Source organism: Mauremys mutica, chromosome 1 (genome assembly GCF_020497125.1).
Source record: "Mauremys mutica isolate MM-2020 ecotype Southern chromosome 1, ASM2049712v1, whole genome shotgun sequence".
Lineage (NCBI taxonomy): Eukaryota > Metazoa > Chordata > Testudines > Geoemydidae > Mauremys > Mauremys mutica.
This window is the reverse complement of record NC_059072.1, coordinates 165,640,101-165,663,972: the sequence shown is the minus strand read 5'-3', so window position 1 is coordinate 165,663,972 and position 23,872 is coordinate 165,640,101. Positions and strand designations below refer to the sequence as shown.

General features: G+C 42.2%; 1 protein-coding gene across 1 annotated transcript; it reads right to left on the bottom strand.

The window, feature by feature from the left end:
* Window positions 1-2,540: 2,540 nt before the first annotated feature.
* Window positions 2,541-23,680, bottom strand: TMEM45A (transmembrane protein 45A). The gene is made up of 6 exons (XM_045002211.1): window positions 23,642-23,680; window positions 10,877-11,087; window positions 8,122-8,334; window positions 7,118-7,302; window positions 3,884-4,029; window positions 2,541-2,701 (listed from the first exon to the last, which is right to left on the bottom strand). Exons 2-6 carry the CDS (start codon window positions 11,064-11,066, stop codon window positions 2,608-2,610), a joined length of 828 nt encoding a protein of 275 aa, XP_044858146.1. The 5' UTR covers window positions 11,067-11,087; window positions 23,642-23,680; the 3' UTR covers window positions 2,541-2,607.
* Window positions 23,681-23,872: the final 192 nt, after the last annotated feature.

The following is a 23,872-nucleotide window of genomic DNA, read 5'->3' as shown; positions in this document are numbered from 1 at the left end:
TGTGTGTTCCATTCTATGCATCCAAAGAAGTGAGCTGTAGCCCACGAAAGCTTATGTTGAAATAAATTTGTTAGTCTCTAAGGTGCCACAAGTACTCCTGTTCTTTTTGCCCTACAGTTGATGGCTGCTGTGGTCCATTGCCTTCAGAATTCCTACTGTACTCACTTCTCTGGCAGTGGAACCTACAATAACAGGGATTGTTTACTCCTGGGGGAATTTTGCGTCATTGAGTGTGCACGGAATTCATGTCCCCTGCAGATTTCTTTGCTTCTCCACAGAAAAATGACTTCTGTCAGGGAAGCAAAGGGAAGCCACAAGACCAGTTATGTGCCCCTCCCCAGCAGTGCAGGCAGGTCAGTTTGGGTGCTCAAAGCAGCCGGTAGAGATGTAAATCACTGCCGGGAGGGGATGTGTGTGAGTGAGTGAGAGAGAGAGAGAGAGAGAGACTCTCTCCCTCTCACTCGCTATTGCAGCACATTCAGCATGGAGGGGCAGGGCTTTGGGGTGTTTCTGAGGAGGTAGGCATGGGGCAGGCTCTGTCCCCTCAGGCAGAGCAGAATGTAGCAGCCTGCCTGCTTAGTGTTCCCATTGTCTTTGTGAATTTCCCCAGGAGTATAAAACAGGTGTAAAAGTTTTAAGGCTTCTTTACATTGCCAGAGTGCCTAGGGTAAAAGACAGTATGGCCTTATAAATGCTGATGGTGCTTTAGTGATTAGAACTGGTCTAAATGTTTGTACTGAAAAAATTTCCTATCACAAAATGCTCTATGAACTGTTGGCTACTGTCCTTTCAGACATGGTTAGTAGCCAACATAAATTGTGAGTTTGATTCCCCTGCCCTCACTTGCCTATGTTGTAACACTGAGCATATGGCTGCATATATTTATTGACTTGAAATAAGGGGTCAAACCTAGCTACATTACTATTAGGCAAGGAGATTTAATCCCCACTCTCATTCTCTATCCATTATATTGTAGTTTAAATAAATTACCAAAATAATTGGAACCAGAGTGATTATATTGCATTATTTTGACAAAATATGCAGAATTTTAAAATATTGTGAACAGAATTTTTAATTTTTTGGTGCAGAATTCTCCCAGGAGTAATTGTTGCTGAATGGCAGATGTCAAGTCATGCCCTATTACTACTATAGGCTTTTTAAAGAATGAGTTGTGTTACAGATGTACTTCAAGTATTGAACCCCATGGGGGCAGTATGCTTCCATGAAATAAGGCTCACTAATGTTCTTTGCCATGTATTATTCATTTCCCAATCCTACCATTCATACTGGAATGTATCCTTACTGCAGTAGGAGTTGAAACCTGGCACCTCACAGAATCATTTGTACACTACAAATTACTATACATTCAGAAATGCACAAAGTAGCCTGCGGAGTTGATTTTTAAATGATCACTGTGTGCGTGTGTCCATACAGCACTCTATTCTACAATGATCAACATCCTCCAAGAGAGTGCAGAGAGAACAGAGCAGGTCCCTCAGCTGCAGACTGCATCCAAGTACATATGCTGCCATTGCTGAGTACAGCATGTGGATTTGTGCGCTGCATCCAGTCATGTGACTGCCCCAGTGCCTTACTGAAATCCCACTAGATTACAGTATGGGAAAGGAGCTGAATTTAGGGTACAGAATTAACTTGGACGCCTGATGTTGCCCTGTTTGACACACAGCAGGCTCTCTATAGAAAGTTGCTATACTTGCTGTAAACACGGGTGTGGAACTAAGGGTGCTGGGGCTGCAGCAGCACCCCCTGGCTTGAAGTAGTAGTAACAACCACATACATGGTTTCCATCATATACAGGGTTTACAGTTTTGTTCAAAGGCTTTCAGCAACCCCACTATAAAAATTGTTCCAATGCCCCTGGCTGTAAAGTAGGGTCAGTGTTCTGCTTGTCAAAGCGCAGGGTGATAGGAGTGTCAAATCACTGCAATGAGTAACTTCCCCTCATGATGAGCAATCCCAGTGGTCATTTCTACACCTACTTGATCTCCTTGCAGAAGTTTGATAGCGCACATGTGGTAATGAACAAAGGATAGACTGTGCAGGTAAATGCTACATGGGTTTGCAATTTGCAGTTTTTTGCAATTTCATTTGAAACTACAAGCAAAGATATTCTTGACATGCAGATGTAGGTCTCCATCAATAATGTGCTTATTCCATTGTTTTAAAGTTCTGTACAATTATTTTATGTACATGCCTGGCAATTCAGCAAATTCAGCTTTTTTGACATATTTATATATGGAAATTTACCAGTTTCTCCAACAGACGGAGGAGAACATGTTGCTCAGCTATTAATGGGCTGAATTGATTTTTACTTGACAATGTCACCCCATCCAATCTAAGTTCATCTAATAGGAAAATATTTTTCCACTAAAGCATGTGATGAACAATGTACTAATGGAAACACCACATTAATATACACTCTGCAAATAAGAATCTAATTATGTAGCAGTATACAGTACTTTATGGATGATACTTGCATAGCGAGTTATATGAAGAACAAACAAGATGGTAAACTAGTCTAGAAATGAGGTAAAAATTATCTTAATGGTAAAGAAGGCAAAGTGGTAAAACAGAATTTATACAAAACTAGATTTCGTCTTCTGATTCGTGATCTCGTTCGGATGTTTTCAGTAATCCCATCTCCACAGACTGGGCCTGTTTAATCTTTGAACGAACTACCCTGGAGACAATGAGGGGAAAGAAAAGAAGAGTTTTGCCATATAATTTTACATTCTAAACTAAACTACACGTCATATGCTGATCTGGTTATTGTTACAGGGGACACAAAGTTAATCATTTTTATTATCAAGGAGCCAGAATGACTGATTTATGAGGAAAAACTGGAAGAACTAAATATGGCCAAAGAATGACCAAGCGGGGATATAACTGCCTACAAGAATGGAAAAGGGTATAAACACCAAGGAAGATGATACAACAGGTAGATGGACTAGACATTGCTGTCACAGTGATCAAACCTGATTCCTCCAATATACCATTCCACAGAAAATCAGGACTTCAGTGGGGGTTTTGTCAGATTAAACACTGTGAGACCAGGCACATGGCTATAGTTAGGAATAATGGGATAAAACTGGCCAAAAGAAAATTTAGTCAGGGGAAAATATTAACAATGAAATCTATTTGGTCTGTGCAATAGCCTCCAAATGAAGTGGCAATAGCCACCTGTCTTGAGCCATTTAAAACTGGCACAGACAAGCACTATCTGTCACCATGCTGTAGGGACTGCACCATCTTGATTCTTAGCGATCCAGAACAGTGGTTCTCAACCAGGGGTACAATACCCCTGGGGGTTCGCATCAACTCATCTAGATATTTGCCTAGTTTTACAACAGGCTACAGAAAAAGCACAAGCAAAGTCAATACAAACTAAAATTTCATACAGACAGAATGAGAAAGTAAGCAGTTTTTCAGCAATAGTGTGCTGTGACACATTTGTATTTTTATGATTTTTTAAGCAAGTAGTTTTTAAGTGGAGGTGAAACTTGGGGTGCCAAAGACAAATCAGACTCCTGAAAGGGGTACAGTAGTCTTGAAAGGTTAAGAACCACTGTTCTAGAGGTATTTTCCAGCTCTGATTTTTGTAATGCAATTCTAAACAATGTCAAAAGTAGCTCAATTTACATGAGATGCCAGTTAACAATGGTGCAATACCATTCTGTTCACAAAGTACTTATTTTCCCTTTCGGTGGAATGATCAGTGATGTAATGGCCATGAATAAGCAAAGCCTATCTTTATTTTATCTTGCGGGGAGGGGGGGGACTTTATCCCATGAACCTAAAGTCCTACACTCACGGCACAACTGACACATGGTTCTCCAAAGTTTTAGTTCTGTAGTTAACTTACCAGCTGACAATAGTGTAATTCACTGCAAGTATGAGAAAAGCAAAGGCATAATGCCAGCAATAGCACATTGTCAAGAACATCATATTATTGTGATCCATCTGGTTCCATTCCAGTTTGCCATTTGGAGGATAAAGTACAAAACCAATCTGTAATTAAATTAAATGTATTTAATAACATTCATTTGACATTTGTTCTGAGCCATACCACGCATTACATGTCGGGCATAGGTCACACGGCAAATGTTTGCAGATTGTTTTTTTAAGTGTATTGAAGATTACATCTAAGAACATTATAACAAAACAATTTTACAGCATCAGACTTAAATTAGATTCTTTCTAAAACTGCACTGTAGTGCTGAAAGACGAATATATCCCATCAAAGATACAGGGCCAATTCCAGAGAGCCCTGTATTATCTCCCATGAAGGGGAACTCTGCACCAGCCCAACTGATCCCGTGAGAGTCATGCTTGTGTGGTACGAGAGGACTGAGTAGCGGCTCTCCTTCTGTGCTCTGAAAGTGGGAAACACTACCAGCCAGAAAACTGTCAGAGTTAATGATTAGGGGGGAGGGACAGCTCAGTGGTTTGAGCATTGGTCTGCTAAATCTAGGGTTGTGAATTCAATCCTTGAGGGGGCCACTTAGGGATCTGGGGCAAAAATCAGTACTTAGTCCTGCTAGTGAAGGCAGGGGGCTGGACTCAATGACCTTTCAAGGTCCCTTCCAGTTCTAGGAGATAGGTATATCTCCAATTATTATTACACACCTACCCACAAATACTAGCCCTTATTGCATTCCCCCTTCTCCAAAAGTCTGGTTATTAATAAGAGTCTGTTGCGGGGTGGGGGCAATAATCAGGTTAGATTGCAAACAATAATGGTTGGATTTTAATTATTTATTCATTTCAAGAGAGGGGACTTTAACTTACACGTTTGCACAGTTTCAGTGTCACTTTTTATTAAATCAGTAAAGACTAATAAGAACTGTATGTATTCTATAGACGGCGAGTGAGATTTCTTTCCAAAATATTACAAAAATTTAACACACTTATCCAAGCTAGTGCCCCTTATGATGGTGACTTTTTGAGACATGGAGACCAGTCCATTAGGAGCTAGAAGAGATCAAACTATTTTCACATAAGCCATCAAACAGCAATCAGATGCTAGCGACTGTTACTTTTAACCAGGGTTTCCCTTGAACAGTACTGGTTCCTTAGGCTATCTAGCAGGGCCGCCCAGAGGATTCCGGGGGAACGGGGTCTTCGGCAGCGGGGGGCCCTTCCGTTCCTGGACCCGCCGCCGAAGTGCCCCGAAGACCCGCGGCGGGGCCCCCCTCCGCCGAATTACCGCCGGTCTTCGGGGCACTTCGGCCGCGGGTCCCAGAAGGGAAGGGTCCCCCGCCGCCGAATTACCGCCGAAGACCGGGCTGAACTTCGCCGGCGGGTCCCGCTCCGTCTTCGGCGGTAATTCGCCGGCGGGGGGTCCTTCCGCCCCGGAGCGGAAGGACCCCCCTGCCGGCGAAGACTGGGAGCGGCAGAAGCTCCTGCTCCAGGGGCCCCGAAAAACTCTTGTGGGGGCCCCCGTGGGGCTCGGGGCCTGGGGCAAATTGCCCCTCTTGCCCCCCCCTCTGGGCGGCCCTGCTATCTAGTCCCCTCTAGCATCAGTTCTCAACAGTCTGGCTGAGAGCATTTGAGGTGGACTGACTGTATTTTGCTTCACATGCAGAGAATCTGATTAATCAGGGCATTGGCAATACAAAAGGAAAGCTGCTCATCTTTTACAAATTTGCCACTCTGCAGCCAGTATGTGGTATTCAATCCACACATAGAGTTGAAGTCTGTCATGCAAGTGTCAAAAAGCCACCCTTGTATCTGAGAGCGCTTCTGTTTTTCTATTTAATTCCTTGTGTTGTAATCAGTTAGCTGTCTTAATGAGGACAAGATAGACAAGAAAAGCTAAATGACTATGTCTAACTATTGTGTTGTAAAACTTTTTAGTCCAGAGAGAAAACTCATGGAACAACAAAATACAGCAGTGAGTTCTGAGACACTGGACATTTTTCTTGAGCTCAATTATGGAAAAGTTTGCAATTGAAGAGGTTTCTTTTTTTGTTAGTGCAAGTGTTTAAATATTTGACTTGGTGCTAAATGTCTAGCTCTTCTAAAGAACCCCATACATTTTCATTCACCATGTCTGGCCAAGATGTTTAAAAAAAAAAAAGGGGGGGGGGGAGAGCCAGTCTAGACATAAGGGAAAGAAAAGTTACTATAGCAACCACAGTTCTCCAGCATAAGATTGCTGATATTCCTACTTCTGTTATTAGACAGCAGTGAGTTATACAATGAGTATTTTCCACCATTTCTCTCAGGAGTACACTGTCCTGAGAGTAGCAAATTAATTGGTGTATGTCTGCTAAACACCAGCTAAGTGTATGGAATGACAAAATGGTGATAGGAATGTCTATTAGACTTATATGAGGTAATGCTCATGACTGATGTTAGTGCCCATATTGCTGAAGGATTAAAGTTTGGGGCACTTGTTTTACCTGTTCCACTTCCAAAGCTTTGAAACTGGCAAGCTGTGCTTGGAGTGATGAATCAGGATATAGACTGATCACTTGAGATGTTTTTTAGGAAAAAGAGAGATGGGACCAATCCAACATATTCAAGATACTCCTCCCTTTCCTTCTTCTTTACAGCAATGCCAATGAATTGTTCACATGGCCTTTCCTTCATCTTCTACCTTGACTGCACTTTGATGAGCATTTACTTATTAATTTTCCTGCAGATTTTCTGAATTGTGGACTTACTTTATCTGTAAAAAACATTGCATTTATGTAGCGCCACTAAGTAACTGTTGGTTTACATAGTTCATACAATATTTTCCATTCCATTAGGGAATGTCTAGTCATTACAGCAAAGGACTGAATCCTGAATTCCTGGGTTCTATTCTTAGTTCACTCATTGAGTCAATATCTGGCCTTGGGAAAACAGATGTACTGGTAAAATGGCTTCCCCAACTGTAAAAATGTGTACTAAGCACTTCTATATCCTCGCAGGGAAATTCAGGATTAGTCGTTATTTATGAGTGCTTTGAGATCTGTGCGAAAAAGGCACTGAGTAAATGCATAGTAGGTCACATCTGAAGTACCAGCATGCCAATGGAGAAGCAGCAAAGGGATAAAGCAAGTATTACAATCAAAGGAGGGACTCCTAATAGCTGGAAACATTGACTCACCTGCCAGAGCCAGCTACCTTGTAGAATGCAGAGACTCGTCCGGAGCATCTCAAGGACAATGCTGCCGCGGAAGAAGACTTCCAGAAATATGCAAAAAGCTGCTCCAAAGATAGCCACTAAAAGTAACTGATGAACATGAAAATCCAGCATGTCTCGCCCATGTATGTGGTAATAAAAGAGAAAACCTGTGACAACATAGGAACTGATCAATCTTTTAAGAGAGAACAGTACAATACCAGGCATCTGTTTTAATGACACCCAACAGTTCCCCTCATCTCCCACTAGAAACTGTGAACTGTTCCCTTTGTATCAAGTACCTTTTAAAATGTTTATTCCATAGTGAGTTAAGCTTAGAAATGCACAAAGATAATATTTATATTATGGTAGCGCCCAGAGGCCCCAATTGGGATTAGGCCCCTTTGTACTATAATATGGAAGCAGACACAAAAGGAGGGAGGGAGGAGACATGTCATCGTACATACATACATACATGCTTTTATAGTCGGGTTATAGTTATATAGGCTGATCACCATATAACACTGAGGTGGGTGCAGCTCCATAAAGTAGCTCAGGTGCTGCCCCACAGTTTGGGGGACAGCAGGAAAAGGGTGTCGATTCCTCACATTTCCCCTGTGACTCTCCCCAAAGCCCAGCCCACTACTCTGATTGGGAAACAGGGAGGGGATTTGCCCTATAATCCTTAATTAAAAATGGGATTAACATAAAATATTACTAAACTGTCTCTAAAGCGGAACAAAGGTGATGCTATAATAGACTCATTTTGTTTTCCCTACACTTAGTTAAAATCTACGCGGATCAAGGCTGAGATTTTTCAAAGGAGCTTAAGGGAGTTAAGTGCCCAACTCCTATTGAAATTTGGGAATTTAACTCCCTTAGGCTTCAGTTTCAGTCCAAATAATTGCTACTTTAATAATAATAAATAATATATTTAGTTGATTGGCTTCTCATTTTCCTCCAGGTTCCGTACACACAAGTAAACTCACCTTCGATGAAAACTGCTAACGAAAGCATCATCCTATCCAAGGCCACTGGCAATGCATTGGTGCCATGAGCCACAATGTCAACCAGCCCTGAGACGCCGTAGAAGAGATACATGGTGGCATGCTGCCAGTTCATCAAGTGATCCCAGTGTTTTTCCTCATAATTATACAACTTCAGATGAGGCCCATCAGGAACAAACTGCTCAGCTATCATACCTGCAGATGAAATAACAGGGGAAGCATTGGCTATCCTGGAGCTTAATTAGGGTACAGACAGATTTTAAGTCTTTAGCCATTCAGTAAAGACAGTACTTTACTCAGCAGCAGCAGGCCAGTCGTGCTATTGTCCTGGCATCATGCAGCCATTAACAGTGCAGATCACCCCTTTATGCTGCTTTCTAATCAAATGTTTACTATTGTCTGTGATCATCTGACTAAATCTTTAACAATCTTTTTCTCTGGATATACAGAGGCTTAAGAATGGATTTAACATCTCTTCACTCCTTGGATTAGAACCACAAGTTCAAGTCCCAGCAGGGACACCTTAGCCTTTCACCCCTCTGCAGTACATACATTGGTATGCCAATTAGTTGACTTCCTGGGTATCTTTCCTATGATACCTTAAAGGCGGCAGTTCCTCTCTGCTGTGTATGGGCATTAAAGCTCCAATGGGGCTTTTTGCTAAAAGTAGGGATTTAAGCTGCTTTTTTTGGACACCCCTCCCTCCGAAAACAGTTATGTAGCTACAACCCTCCATCCCAGTGAAGGCTGCATTTGAGTGGTATTTTGAGTGTACACAGTAGTTTGTGAAGCACTTTGTGTTGAGACACTCTATACATGTAAATATATATTTTAAACTGAAGATTGTATGTAGCATAATGGATCCCACTATCCCCCTACAGGATACAAGTTGTTATATTAAAGAGCAAATGCAGATTTTTTCCAAATTTGTTTCAGTGCCATGCACATCCATATACTCCAACACTGGAGCTTTCATTCCTTCTCCCTCAGTCTTTCCTGTCCACACTTTGGATTGAGGGATAAATTAAAATATAGTAAAACAATACATTGCTGCTGCAAAAAAGAAAGGACTGATTTAGTATTTTGCATTCCAACATAATATCAGATCTACAGATCTCACGGTGGATCTGAAAGAATTTTTCTGTAAGGGGATAATTTATAATTGTACATATCATACAGCATCACTGAACTGCAGCCATCTCTGGGGTGGAGGGCAGTAGCCAACTGAAGGTCAGTAGTGTGGGGACAAGCAGGAAGGAGACTGTGACAGAGCTGAAGAGGAGAAAGCCCATGTCTTATTAGAAATACCATGGAATCTTTATTATCCCCACAAAGCAAATAGCTAAATGTAACATTGTGGCCCCATTTCAATATCTAAGTCTTAAGTCTACACACAGTGAGCTCCCAAATACTCAATTTACCTGCTTCCTAACGGAAAACTGCTAAATTAGACTGTGCTGTGATTTGAACGAGGCAAAGGTTTCAAATCAGCTGCTTAGTCCACTAAGCCATCAGTCTGGCTTTCACTTTGCTTTGTTTCTAAGCTATCCCATAACAGAATGAGAAGTGGCAATCTCAGGTAGTGATTCTGCTGCTCAAAAGCTTTGGTTCTTTTTTAAAAAGGTAGATATTTTCACTTCTGAATGTCACCAGATAGACAGCATTCTACATTCGTGTGTTATATTAATAATTCAGTGGAAGTCAGTGACATCTGAAAGCTGGGAAGCGCTCACAGAGCTACCCTCAAAAACCATTTAAAGCAATGGGCAGAAATCATAACGTAGTACTGTACATTCAAAAAGGGCAAGCACTGCCCACCCTGCCTGCAGTTGCCAGTTTGCATATGAGAGCCCCAGGTCAATGACCACACCTTTGGATCACAACCTCTATCCCAGGGGGTAGGCAACCTATGGAACGTGTGCCAAAGGCGGCACACAAGCTCATTTTCAGTGGCACTCACACTGCCCGGGTCCTGGCCATGGGTCCGTGGGGTTCCACATTTTAATTTAATTTTAAATGAAGCTTCTTAAACATTTTAAAACCTTATTTACTTTACATACAACAACAGTTTAGTTATGTATTATAGACTTATAGAAAGAGACCTTCTAAAAACGTTAACATGTATTACCGGCACGCGAAACCTTAAATTAGAGTGAATAAATGAAGACTCGGCACCCCACTTCTGAAACGTTGCCAACCCCTGCTCTATCCCAACTCCTGAACTGGCAAACTGATATGTGTGAGAGTGTGCGGATCTTAAAGGGGCTTCAAAATTCAGCTTTAGCCGGGAAACAAGTTTAACAAGTTACAAGTTTAACTATGGAATGACTGAATGTGACTCCAATTACTCATAGACTATAAGGCCAGAAGGGACCAGTAGATCATCTAGTCTAGGTATATATGTCTTCCACAGGTCATTAAATTTCACCCGGTTACCCCTGTATGCGCCCAGTAACTTGTGTTTGACTAAAGCATATTTTCTAGAAAGGCCTCCAGTCTTGATCTGAAGACATCAAGATGTGGAGAATCCACCACTTCCCTTGGTAGTTTGTTCTAATGGTTAATCACCCTCACTGTTATGACATTAATTCATGGGCTTTAGTTTTTTTTTTCTTTAAACAACAACCAGCTCTATAATAAAACTGACAGTAAATAGATAATTTTAAAAGATAAAAATATTAACTAGCATGGCCCTCATCTTTTTATTCTGTCTCTTTAAAATCAGAGCTTTACTTACCAATCAGAGCAAATACTGCTTTGATGATCCCCTCAATAAATTCCAGGTGCTGAAATCCTGCCCTGGAACCAAGGTAACAAGCATTCTTGTTCTTTCGACAGACATATTTTAGTGGGTACTTCACTGACCACCACAAGCCAAAGAGGAGGAAAAAACTCCCAGGGAGAGCATGACCTTTGAAATTGCCCATGTCTCTCTATAATGCAAAAACCTGAAGAGAAACACAGATTGCTGACTGAGTAAGGTATTTCTAGGAAGACTATCCGTTATAATTTGATATACGTAGGCTGCAATTTTCAAAGGATCCTAAAGGAGTTAGTTGTTCAAATACCACTGAAATTCTGTGGGATTTGGGTGCCCAATTCCCTTAGGCTGTTTTAAAAATCCCAGCCCGAGTCTTACAAGTTTACATAATTTTGCAAAATGAGAAGGACTGTAAGATTTCCAGGACAGGTCACTCTAAGACAAAAAAAGTTACAACACAACATTCCAGGTGTTGAGATTATACTGGAGAAGAGCTCAGTGAAAGATAGATAAATAGATAGATAGTATAAATTCTTAAAGCCCCTTTCTGCCACCTCTATCCTCCCTTAGTGAATGCTGAAACAGCAGTGCCATTCAGGTCAGCAGATTTTGGAGTAAACATGGATTAGATTTTTCACTTTCGCAATAATAATCATAGAATTCCCATCGTATACAGTCAATCAGATATAAATAGAATATGAAGGCTCTAGAATCTTTCCCTTCTCCTTAAATACACCCTTGTACAGCCGTTTTCCAGCTGTGGTCTGTGCTCTACAAAGTACTCATTGACTGCCCATGTAATGTCGGCTGGTCATGTAGTGTCAGCTCTACTTCTTGTTTCCAACTGCTAAACTCCATTACATGCTAAAAATACATAAGATACCTTTTCAATATTACCTTTCCATGGAAGCAGTGGCTGAAGATGCCACAAGGATGTTGCCCAGTTGCACCAGGAGAGGAGGAGACCCACATAATCACAAATGGGAAGGGAAGAGATCCCCGAGCCAGCCTACTAGCATTTGTTCCACCCTATGGGAGCATCAGAGAACTCCTGGGCTAGAACAAATCCAAGGAATCCCGACCCACACAGAAATCCCATTGAAGTGTGCACAAATTAAGTAAAAAAATGTGTCTAACACAGAGGAAAGATCTGTGAGATAGTTATTACTGAACTATCATCACACGGAGATGTGGCATTGTCTGACAAAGCAAGTCCATTTCTTGATCTGCCCAGCAGAGATCATCACAAGCACCAATGCCTAACCATTCAAGTTTGGGAGTGAGAGATGTACTGTTAAGAGATTCTGATTCAAGAGCTCCACACTCACGCATGCATCTTTTACACTATTCAGCAGCACCTTGCTAGTTTGGTCTTACACTCTTTGCAGCACCAACACAATCTGAAATTCTGGGGTGTGGTGCTTGTGTTTCAAGCTTTTAAAGATTCCACTTGTCTGGAAAGTGTTAGTCTTTGGTTGGTCCAAAGCCTGCTAACCAGAATGGTACTGCTGCTTTGTTTTAGACATGATATTTTTTCCTCTGAGTGAAGGAAAAAAATCTTCCCTCTCTGTGTGTTTTGATCTCACTGAATGCCATTAATTAGAAATGTTTTACTCAGTCTACATTCGTCATTCTCTGCAGGTGCAAAGCTTTACCCTGCACCATACATCAAAGCAAGATACTGGATTAAAGATGCAAATTAAATCCATAAGAAGCCCTCATTTAGAGGGAGGTTACAATTACACTATGTCTGGTTCAAATGCAGATCAGCATAGTACATAGTCAATAATATCTGATAAGAATAAGCTGTTAAGCAAGGTAATAAGAAAACTGACATTGCAAAAGTTATTTCCTGCCCTAAAACATGTCCAGATAACCCATTTACAATTCACATTTCTCTTTCAAAGTAAGAAGGGGGGAACCACACTTTTCCAAATAGGGGAAGCAGAAAATGACTACACACAAGTGCTGTCAAATGCACAAAGTAAACAAACTAAGCACACATAAAGATAGATGACCTCTGATCCTTGAGTTATACAGCCAGGTGTCACTTGTAAAAAAACAAACAAACAAACAGAATTGTGCTTTAAATTGATGTGTCCCCTATAAATATGTATCTCCCAGGTCCCCCCAAAATCCATACTCATCAGCTACAACATATATGCAGCTTGTTATGTCATACCCCTGCCAGCTGGGTGTCACAGCACATGATGGGAGGAAGGATGTGGGCTCATAGATGTAGGGAGCAGTCAGGTAAATTATGCTTATAGTGAAGCAGATTTGAAAGAGTCAGTTCTTATTCAATAGCCTCTGGATATGAAACAAGCCATTCAGTAAATAGAACACTATGGTTTCATGCATTCATTTCTGCCTTTGAAGACTTAAATTAAACTCCAGTCAGAGTTAAAACATCGCTCAGGCTATTCCCTAGTGAAGAAGTCTCCAAACTGTGAGACACGCCCCCATAGCGGGGCACAGAGGAACATTCAGAAAGAAGTGGCTGGGGCCGGGCCAGCCTCTGCAGGAGGCAGGGAAGGAGCCCCACCCAGCTCCACTCCTGTCGCCAGCCCCAGCTGATAGCTCTGCTCCTGGCCCCACACCTGAGGCTCTGCTCCCGGCCCTGTACCTGGGAACCAGGCTACCGGCCCCACACCCGGGGCCCTGGCTACCAGCCCTGCCCCAAGCTGTGGCCCCAGTCTCAGCCCTCTAACCCAATCCCCTTCTCCCCCCCACCCCCCGAGCCATGGCCCCACTCCCGGCCCCAGCTCTGGGGGAGGGGGCAGCCAGGGGTAAGGTGAGGCGCAAGGTGAAAAGTTTGGGGACCACTGCCCTAGTGACTAGTTGTTCACACCGCACTAATATGGTACACAGGACTGGTTACAAGTCCCAGGGATAGGTTTGCCAGACAGCACTTCTCCTTAGAGTATGGGCAACTTGCCTCAAGTAGCATGTGACCAGGATTCACCACCAAATTTGGTCTGCTGGTTGGATCATTAGCTTCCCCGGCCTGGGCCAAGTATTGATAGGGAGTGTGACGTGAACGCTGATCCATGCTCCCCCAGACAGCACTGAGTCATACTGCACAGGGAAGCTAACACACTGCCTGCTTATTCACAAAGCCTTGTTGGTAATTTTTAGAAGTACTATATTAAATACCTTTTTTAAATAATGAGAAAATGAGACAACATATCCTATACTGGATCAGGATACAAACTACTGTCAAGTTGGAGGATGCAATATATGCATGTAGCTCTCCTTCCCTGCACATTCCTTTGCTACATCATATGCCTTGTAATTTCCTGTGTTTATCAAACCCCGGAGGATGTTACACTAAAGAGGACAGTCAACCAAAAATGCTTTTAAAAATGATGCAGAGTAGTGACATTCTAAGGCCTCCCTCCTTTTCTATTCATCCAGGCAGCTTTATGAAAGAAGCACGTCCAGTACAGAAGTCCCCATTAGAAAGTCTGCATTTGTCAAGTTACCACAGTGATACCCATAACAATTTTTCCTCCCCTCTACTAATATCAGGAAATAACTGTGGGATGCTTATGACATCTCGTATCAAATGCAGTACTACCACCTACTCAGTTATCCCCCATTTTGTAGCTGTGCACTTGATTTTGCCTTCCTAAGTGAAATACTTTGCACTTGTCTTTATTGAACTTCATCTTGGTGAATTCAGACCAATTCTCCAATTTGTCAAGATAATTTTGAATTCTAATCCTGTCCACCAAAGTGTGTGTGTAATGGTCTCCACTCAGGGTCTGGTTGGAATGAGAGGTGCTATATACTCATGAAAGTGAGGGCCAAGGTGCCTCAAGTTGGACAGGCAAAAGCACTAGACAGTCTTGAAATTTTTGGCCTAACTGACTTACCCAAGGCCATCACAAGAGCATCAGTGCCAGAATTAGGACTCAGGAGCTCATCTCCCAGTATTGGGCTCAGACTGCTCTTCTTCACGAGTCAGTTAGCTCTGTGAGTCCATACCCATGTCTCAGCATGTGAGTTTCCAGTTGAAGAGGATGGGGAAGTTTGTTGTCTTCCTTTTTTCTTTTTTCAAAACATGTACTTTGCATTACAAAAATTATCTCCCCCAATTACAATTTAGGTACAAGAAAGATCTGCAATCCAGCAGCACCACCTTTGTGCAGAAGGAAAGCATTCATTCCCTGCTCAGATCGCATAGCAATATCTATCACCTACCCCTTTCAGTGCCTCCAATTCATCAACTCCTCATCCTTCAGTGATGGCCCCTCACTTCAAGTCTCCTCAACCCTTCAGTCCACCTTCACCCGTCCCTGCTGCATCTGCTCCTATTCCCATATAGCCACACCATCTCTGGAGGAAACCTTGGATGCATTAAATCTGGACCCATGGACTTGTGCATGTCCAGCTCTTCCACTACAAGCTTCTTCTCTTCCATTCGCTCTCATTGTCAGAGCAGCTGCTGCTCTGCAGATATAGGATTTCAATCAATTTGCCAATTTGGAACCTTTCATTAAGCACTAAATTATCACAGGAAACAAAAATGTAAAGATCAAGTTCAACTTTGTGATTTCGTGGGATATTATTGGATTTTTTAAATATATTTTATTGTATTTAGAAGGAGCTTTGCTCTGCAATCTGATTAGTCCTACAATCTAATGATCACTTGGACCTTCATAGAATAACTTATTTCCAAGTGCCACAAAATGCTAACTTTGAGTTCTTCTCAATACCTGCATCAGACAAACTGGTTTTGGTCTCGTACTAGCAACTTCAGTTCCCTGTTCCCTCTCTGAAGAACTGTCTTCCTACTTGTCACTAAACCAACTAAAGTCACTTCACTGAACAGTCTCTGTGGCATTATAAGTACCTCTTGCTCAACCAGAGATCATACAGTCCACAGAAGGACACACAGTATACTAAGCCACATTGGCCACTATAATCCTATGACTCCTTAGAATTCTATGCATGCTCACACACCAAGCATTGCTGGTGCACATGCTAGCAAAATGGCAAGAGAAGAGAAGGCTTTGTTATCTCAGCTGATGACTTTGAAGTCAAAGCCCATCTTGGGAGAAGTAATATGACAGAACATATAATTTGGGCTGCATTAGAATCAGTTTTATGAACCACAGAATTCCCTTGCAACCAATTTACAATATTATGAGTGTTTCAGAGGAATGGATCTAACAAGACAGTGGAGCTGTCAAGAAAGCTCATTTAAATAATAAAATGTGACAAGTAGCTGTAACACAACAAAGACCTCCTGTACAGTTAATATTTCACTTGGCACTTCTGTGGCCCTTTAACAGTTAGTCTGTAAAGTGTTCTGAAGTAAAGGCATTACATTTTATATGTCCACTTTCAGGTTCTTTCTGAAAGGAAAGACAAAAACAAAGGAATTGCAACCATTTAAAAAAACGTGCACGCACACACCATTAACCATTAGGAAACTGACTAATCTTGAAATGTTCTGAACTTTCAGTCCAGGCTATTTCTTAGGGTCTGGGAAGCACTGTTTTTGGAGGAGGAAGGACCTCCATCTACTGAGCGGTGGGTCCATCTTATTCCTAACCAGAAATCATAATTCTCTATTTGCAGTATCACAACTAATTACTGTAGAGTCTGACACAAGCGAGAGCATTAAGATTTCAAACGCGGAATACTTAATTTTGCAGGGTACAGGCACCTTAGAATAAGCAGCTGGAATAGATACACTCTTCAGAACAAAGAGCCACTTTTCATGCAACTATCTCTGATCAGACACATTTATGATATGACAAGGCAAAGGTGCCTCTAAATGGTTATTTTTCCCAGGAAGTATTGGTAGCTCTTAAATCAGTTTTATCAGGGCAAATATAGCATCATAAAACAAGTATCAGAGGGGTAGCCGTGTTAGTCTGGATCTGTAAAAGCAGCAAAGAGTCCTGTGGCACCTTATAGACTAACAGATGTATTGGAGCATGAGCTTTCGTGGGTGAATACCCACTTCTTCAGATGCATGTAGTGGAAATTTCCAGGGGCAGGTATATATGTGCAAGCAAGAATCAGGCTAGAGATAACGAGGTTAGTTCAATCAGGGAGGATGAGGCCCTCTTCTAGCAGTTGAGGTGTGAAAACCCAGGGAGGAGAAACGTAAAAGGATAAATGGACACAAATCAGATATTAGGAATGGCAATATACAAAAACCTGTAGGAGAACACTTCAACCTCCCTGGCCACACAATAGCAGATTTAAAGGTAGCCATCCTGCAGCAAAAAAACTTCAGGACCAGACTTCAAATTTGATACCATCAGCAGGATTAAACAAAGACTGTGAATGGCTAGCCAACTACAAAAGCAGTTTTTCCTCCCTTGGTGTTCACACCTCAACTGCTAGAAGAGGGCCTCATCCTCCCTGATTGAACTAACCTTGTTATCTCTAGCCTGATTCTTTCCTGCATATTTATACCTGCCCCTGGAAATTTCCACTACATGCATCCGACGAAGTGGGTATTCACCCACGAAAGCTCATGCTCCAATAAGTCTATTAGTCTATAAGGTGTCACAGGACTCTTATCGTAAAACAAAACGATATAATGTCAGGTTGCAAAATTAAGATTTTTCAAAGTTAAGATAAGTAGAAAGTTTTTAAAACCTGTGTTTGGATTTAAAGATTCCCCTGCAGCCTGTGAAACCTAAACATTACAGCATCATACCAGTACATGAGAACCAGAATGTGAAACTGATATTTATATTCATTGTTCAAGCTGAATGAAGTGTGCAAGTAGATACTCCAATGGTGCCAGCCTTGGTGTCCCCTCCAGCCACTTCTCCCACAAGCATCTGCCCAACCTACCCCCATGATGACCTCTTTTCACAGAACACTCTCCTGACATTGTCCTGCAAAGCTGCTACCCTCCCCATTTAAATCTCTCCTGAAAACTTAAATCTGTGACAGGCAATACAAGCAAGTGAATATAATGTTTATTAAAAATTACTTCATAAAACACCATGTGGGCTCGTATAAACCGAGTACCCATGTAACCTCATTACAATAAACCGTGGCTTCCTCACCCCATCCGTCCCTTCGGTCTGTCATCCTGGAGGTTGTGATCTATCTACAATTTAGATTGTGATCTGAAGCAGGAGCCATCTTTGAAGCACTTAGTACATTTATGGGCTATAATAAACAATATAATGACTCTTGTTATCTCCAAGTTCACCAGATGATTCATTCCAATTTATACTTGCACACTTAGTATTTTACAAACTTTTTTTACCATCAAGTCCAGTATGCTTGCTCCAGGATTGGCCAACATGTGATGCTGCAGGGAAAGATGAAAAGTCAACATGGGAAACATATAAGCAGAAGTGGAAAAAATGAATTCCTTCCTGACCCACACTACAGTCAATAACACATAGAGCATGAGATGTCATTACCTTGTCAATACTTGGAATTTAGCAATCTGTGTCCAGCACCTGGAGTAGACAAAGAAAGCTATAATTTACACCATTTCTTCTTTTTCCTGTTTCAAGCAAAATTAACTCATCCTGTACAATTTGCAGCTTTCCTCGTCTACATTTCAGGTTTCCCTGGACAGCAGCTAAACTGCTTGCTGGTCACTACCACTGAATCAGGACTAACCTCAAAGATAGACGGGGCCTTAACCTGTTTTACTGTTCTTGTCAACATTCTCAGAGATGGCCCTGCCGCACCACAAAGTACAGCAGCTGGCCGTATTTAGCCAGAGAGCAGAGTGAGCAGCCAGTGATGCTCATGACAGCTGATTACTGTAACCTTCTGCTGCTAAAAGCAAATGAGGTTAGGAACAAGAGAGATGGGAGACACCTAAGCCACCCCAAACGTACTCTAGATTCCTCATGGAAGACTGCACTGCGGTGTTGCTAACTCTTGTGATTACAGAACAAGTCTGGCGATACTTAGTGTTTTTCTTAAAGCCCCAGCTTCCAAGCTCATGTGAGAATCTCAGCTTTAATTTAGAAAATGTTTCTAACTTTCATGGCTGTGGAGAAAAGCTGAAAAATATGAACACTAACTGCTGAGAAAACAGAAGGCAAATTAAAAGACCAAAAATGTATGTTTGAGTCTCATAATTTTGAGGGGCCTGACCCATGAGTTTTGAATGCTTGAGGCTGGTGATACTGGCTTGTTATTATTTATTTGTATTAGGTTAGCTCCTACGAGTTCCCGCTATGGACCAGGACCCCATTATGCTAGGTACTGAACAAACACAGAGTAATGGGAGAGCGGGAGACTGCCACATGGCTAATTGCCATCAGGCCAGCTGCATCCAGCAAAACACTTGGGCTGAGCAGAGGAGGAGCACTCATGTGACCTGAGGCTAGGCCCAGTGGCATAGCCTGTTCCCCTCCCTCTTCCATGAGCCTCATGTTTTTCTGCTGTTGGAAGTTTTCTCCTCAAGATAGGGCCTGAGAGATGCAGTGTGCTCTGCATGCTGACCCTCATGCAGCTGAATGAGCATACCGCCCCTGGCAGGCACTACTGTGTGGAAATGCAAAAAGCCATATGGGACAGGGAAGAGAGATGGAGCAAGAAGGCCTGGGCACACCACACAAACAGTATTGTTAAGTTTGAAAACTTGTCCTGTAAGTAAGCCCAATGCACCCCAGGCATATGAACCCCAGAAGCAGGGATAGTCCCCATTTAACAGAGCACATTTCACCTTGTAGTGACTACATGGGCATTTGGTAATGATGGTAACATTAGTAGGAAATGAAAAATCCTCCAAAATGATGGCTAGAGCATAAGAGGGCCCAATGCTGCAACCCCTCTGCAGGCAGAAACCCTATTGAAGACAGTGAGAATGCTACCCATAAGCATAGCCACAGGATAAGGCCTTAATAGATCAACCAAACCAATGGCTACAAGTAATAGGCCAAATATTCCTCAAAGATACAGCTAAGCATCATCATTCACTTCAACAGGCCCCAGTTTTAGACGTGTCTTGACTCTGAGCCCCTGTAGAGAAAGCAACAGGCACAACAATATAGGGAAATACAAACTTATAAGATGTCTTAGTCCAGGCGTAGCCTAGTTAAAAAGTTAGTGCTGAAGAAGTGAGGTGAAAAGAATTATACAGGCTCAGCTACCTGAATGAAGTATTAACCCAATTCCTGAACTAGAGAAAAGAGTGACCAAGAATTGGCCTGGCACTCCGATTAACTAATGAAAACATTATTATGATCATACCTACAGCTTTTTCTTCTTTTCCGTTGGAAGGAAAGGTGGACCTGGACTCTTAAGCATGGCCTATACTGTACTGTGCCCTGTGGTAAAGAATGGGTATAGCACTCATTTCTTTGCACAGTACAAACTAAGAGCTTTTAATGGAGTTTGCTTACTTACGTATGGAAAGTCTGCCGAGCAAATTACTAAGGCCACAAGAATTTTGCCCAGTCCAGTGAGCATCTACGAAGGGAGAAGGATAATAATCTCTGTTGCTCTCTGCTATAACTGTCATGTAAAGCCTCCGCTCAAATGCAATTGTATCATTAAGTTCTGCAACCTTTTTGCAGACTTTGTAACTTTAGTTATTGTTAGCATAGCCTTTTAAGTTTTGTAACCTTTACAAGCTCTGTAACCTTTTCAAGTTACCACTTGTATGAACTTCCAAGCTGTGAAGTATCCCATCACACACAGAGAGTGTGAACAAGGGAGAGTGTGGGGGAAGATAAGGGAGTGTGAACAAGGGAGTGTATGTGGGACTGGACAGAGGAGAACTGCAAGGAGAAAGGAGCCCGGAGGTAGGAGCCAGGTGTGTCTAATATAATCTGTCCTGAGAAGGCAATCACGGAGTGCTGTAAAGAAAAGAAGAACTTGGTATGCATGAAAGGAACTGGTCTGGGAATGCTTCTCGGTGACGAACACAGAAAGGAAACTCAGTGTATGTGACAGGAGCTGCCCAGTTCCAAAATAAGAGGAAAAAGGCATGCACACAAGCCCCTGCTTCTTGACCTGCTCAGTAGCCTGGATTCGTGACCGCAGGCGGACACACCAGATCTACCACGCTTTGGCTTCTCAGCCTCCATGCTGTCTCCGGCAACTCTCCGCCTGTGTAAGTGTGTGGGTGCATGGGGGTATGAATGCAGTGAATGTGTGCATGTATGAATAAGCTCCATCTCTTTTCTATCTGACCTAACAGCAGCATTGTAATAAAACTAATACAAGTGTGACCCTGGGTTGCTTTTAGGGGAACAGAGGAAACAATAACAAAATACGGTATGGCTCTGTGGTGACTAAGGAGCAGAAGATAGGCCATAACCTGGCCCCACTGACATCAATAGGAGTTTTGCCATTGACAAATCCTGGTTCAACAGTGTCTTAAGACTAATGAACTGGAGAAAGCCTTTAAATCTTTTGGTGCTACTGCTCCGGCCACTTGCTGCTGTAAATGAAAAAATGGGCTAGTCACAGAAAGATACAATATTCAAGAGAAGACAGAAAACAGCCAACAGTAAGTCAAAAAGAAAGTTTATCCAAAGATAGCTGCAATCATTCACTCCATTTACTATTCTACCCCTATGGTAATTCTCCTTGTTTCCACCCATATTCTCCAGAGACAAAAAATATCTCTAATATTAACCTACTCTACCCACAGAGGGTAAATATGGGGAAGTAATGTTTGAATGTTGTAAGAAGACATTTGAATTAGAGCAGGGTAAATAATGGATTTTTCAGTTTGCTGGCAATTCCAAAGAATTGAAAAAAGTTTCATTTGGGTCAAACTGAAAACAACTTTTTAATATTTGCAGCAAATCACAAAGTAAAACAAAAATTGAGTTGGCTCACAATCAAATGTTTCATTTTTCTGTTACTGAAACATTTTGATTTTTCAGTCTGGTCAAAACTATTCAGTGAACTCAACGTATTGACTAGTTTCAGGTCAACCAAAACTATGTTTTTCAGCAAATAAACTATTCACTGACAAAATTTCATCCAGCTCTAATTTGGATTAGGAATGGTGATTTTAGTGTGAATGATCAATGTGTCCTCAAAAGCAACACCAACACATTTTTATTTACAATGGTGACCTACTTATGGTGACTCTCAAGTGTGTGCCATTACTCAACAGATGAACAAAAACAGTTACACAAGATCATAATACTATCAGAATAACGTTATAACACTAGACAAATCACAAGTAGCAGGTGTGCAAATATAAAATGATCACGCAAGCTCCGATTTAAAAATGCAGCGGTATAAATGCTTTAAAACTTTAGCTTCTTGTGCATTTCAGTTGCCAACTGCTGAAAATTCTAATAACTGCCTACTAAAAAGGTAAAAAAATATTTGGAATACGCAATTTGGTGAACATGTAAAGTTGTAGAACTATGAGAGTTGGAGAATGAGTGATTTCTGAAAACTGGAATAACATGGAGCACTCTAAAAGAACAGGAGTACTTGTGGCACCTTAGGGCTAGTCTACACTTACCAGCCAGGTCGACGCGGTGAGTTCGACTTCTCGGAGTTCGAACTATCGCGTCTCCCGGAAGCGCCGCGGTCGACTCCGGTACTCCACCACTGCAAAAGGCGGTGGCGGAGTCGACCTTGGAGCCGCGGACTTCGATTCCACGGCGTCTGGACGGGTGAGTAGTTCGAACTAGGGTACTTCGAATTCAGCTACGCTATTCACGTAGCTGAACTTGCGTACCCTAGTTCGACCCCCGCCCTTAGTGTAGACCTGCCCTTAGAGACTGACAAATTGATTTGAGCATAAGCTTTCATGGGCTACTCAGAGATTTTAAACAGAATAAAGTAAAATAGGGAGCCTGGTAGTTTGGGAGTTTCTAACATTTAATAAGTGATGGTTATTAAATTCCAATTCAATTCTTTCAGCTAGAAACTGAAGACGAAACACAGATTTCTCTCAGCCTGAAAGACCCAAGAAGGAGGGAGAAAGGTAAACAGTACCAGCAGTTTAAAACTAAGCAGGATTTGTTTCATTTACATCCATAACATTTTCAGCAGTCTCTATTTCATGATTCAGAATTGCTGATGTAAATGATTTATAGTAACTGAAGTAAGAAGTCATCCACACTTTGAGTGGAATAGTCTAGAATATGTATGGGTTTAAAATGGAGCGCATTATTATCTAATCCCATAAAAAGTTAGGAGATATATAGTATCTGAATGTACTCTAGAGTGTCAGTACCGCTTGCCTATAACAGACACATTGTACAGGTAATAAAGGAAGGTGCTCTGCTATCCCTCAGTTCTCCTGCTATGCACTTCGCATCTTTCAGCAGAGGATCTCAACAAAAGTCTGTATCCGCAAAAAGAACAGGAGTATTTGTGGCACCAAAAGTTAGGGATGTCGATTAGTCCTCAGAGCAACCCTCAGAGGAGTTACCCAGAGCCAGGAATAGTACCCAAGACTCTAGGAAATAAAACTCCTAGTCCTTTGCTTTAACCACTGGCCCACACTAGTCTGATTAGTCAGGGCTGGCTTGTTTTAAAGAGTTTGTACAAGGGAGAGAATGCAAGACACTAGTCTAGAGTAAGGAAGGCAGTGCCTGAGAGCACACGTTGCTGGATGCAACTCCCCTCCCCACCGAGAAGGAAATGGGGCTCAACCAGGGAACACCGTTACAGCCGCTCGACTGCTTTTAAATCGGAGGCTCTGGTGCAGGGGGCAGGCGGCATCTGCTTTGAGGCACGGACTGATTTCTTCCCTCCCCGCAGTCAGTACAAAGTTTAAACCATTTTAACATATACTAAGCAACCCCTTACCTAGCTTGGTCCGTTTCTCTGCAATTTCTTCCTCCTGCTTTCTTGCCTGTTTAAACTTGAACTGAGACCAATCTGCGGCTGCTGCTTCCAGCCACCTTTACAGTCCAGCTGTGCGCCGAGTCCCCGCCGCCTCCCATCTCTGAGTGGGAGGGAAACATTAACACCCCCTTTCCCCGCGTCTTCTGTGCCGCACGTAGCGAACGCCTCCGACTGTCGTCTGCAAAGGATGCG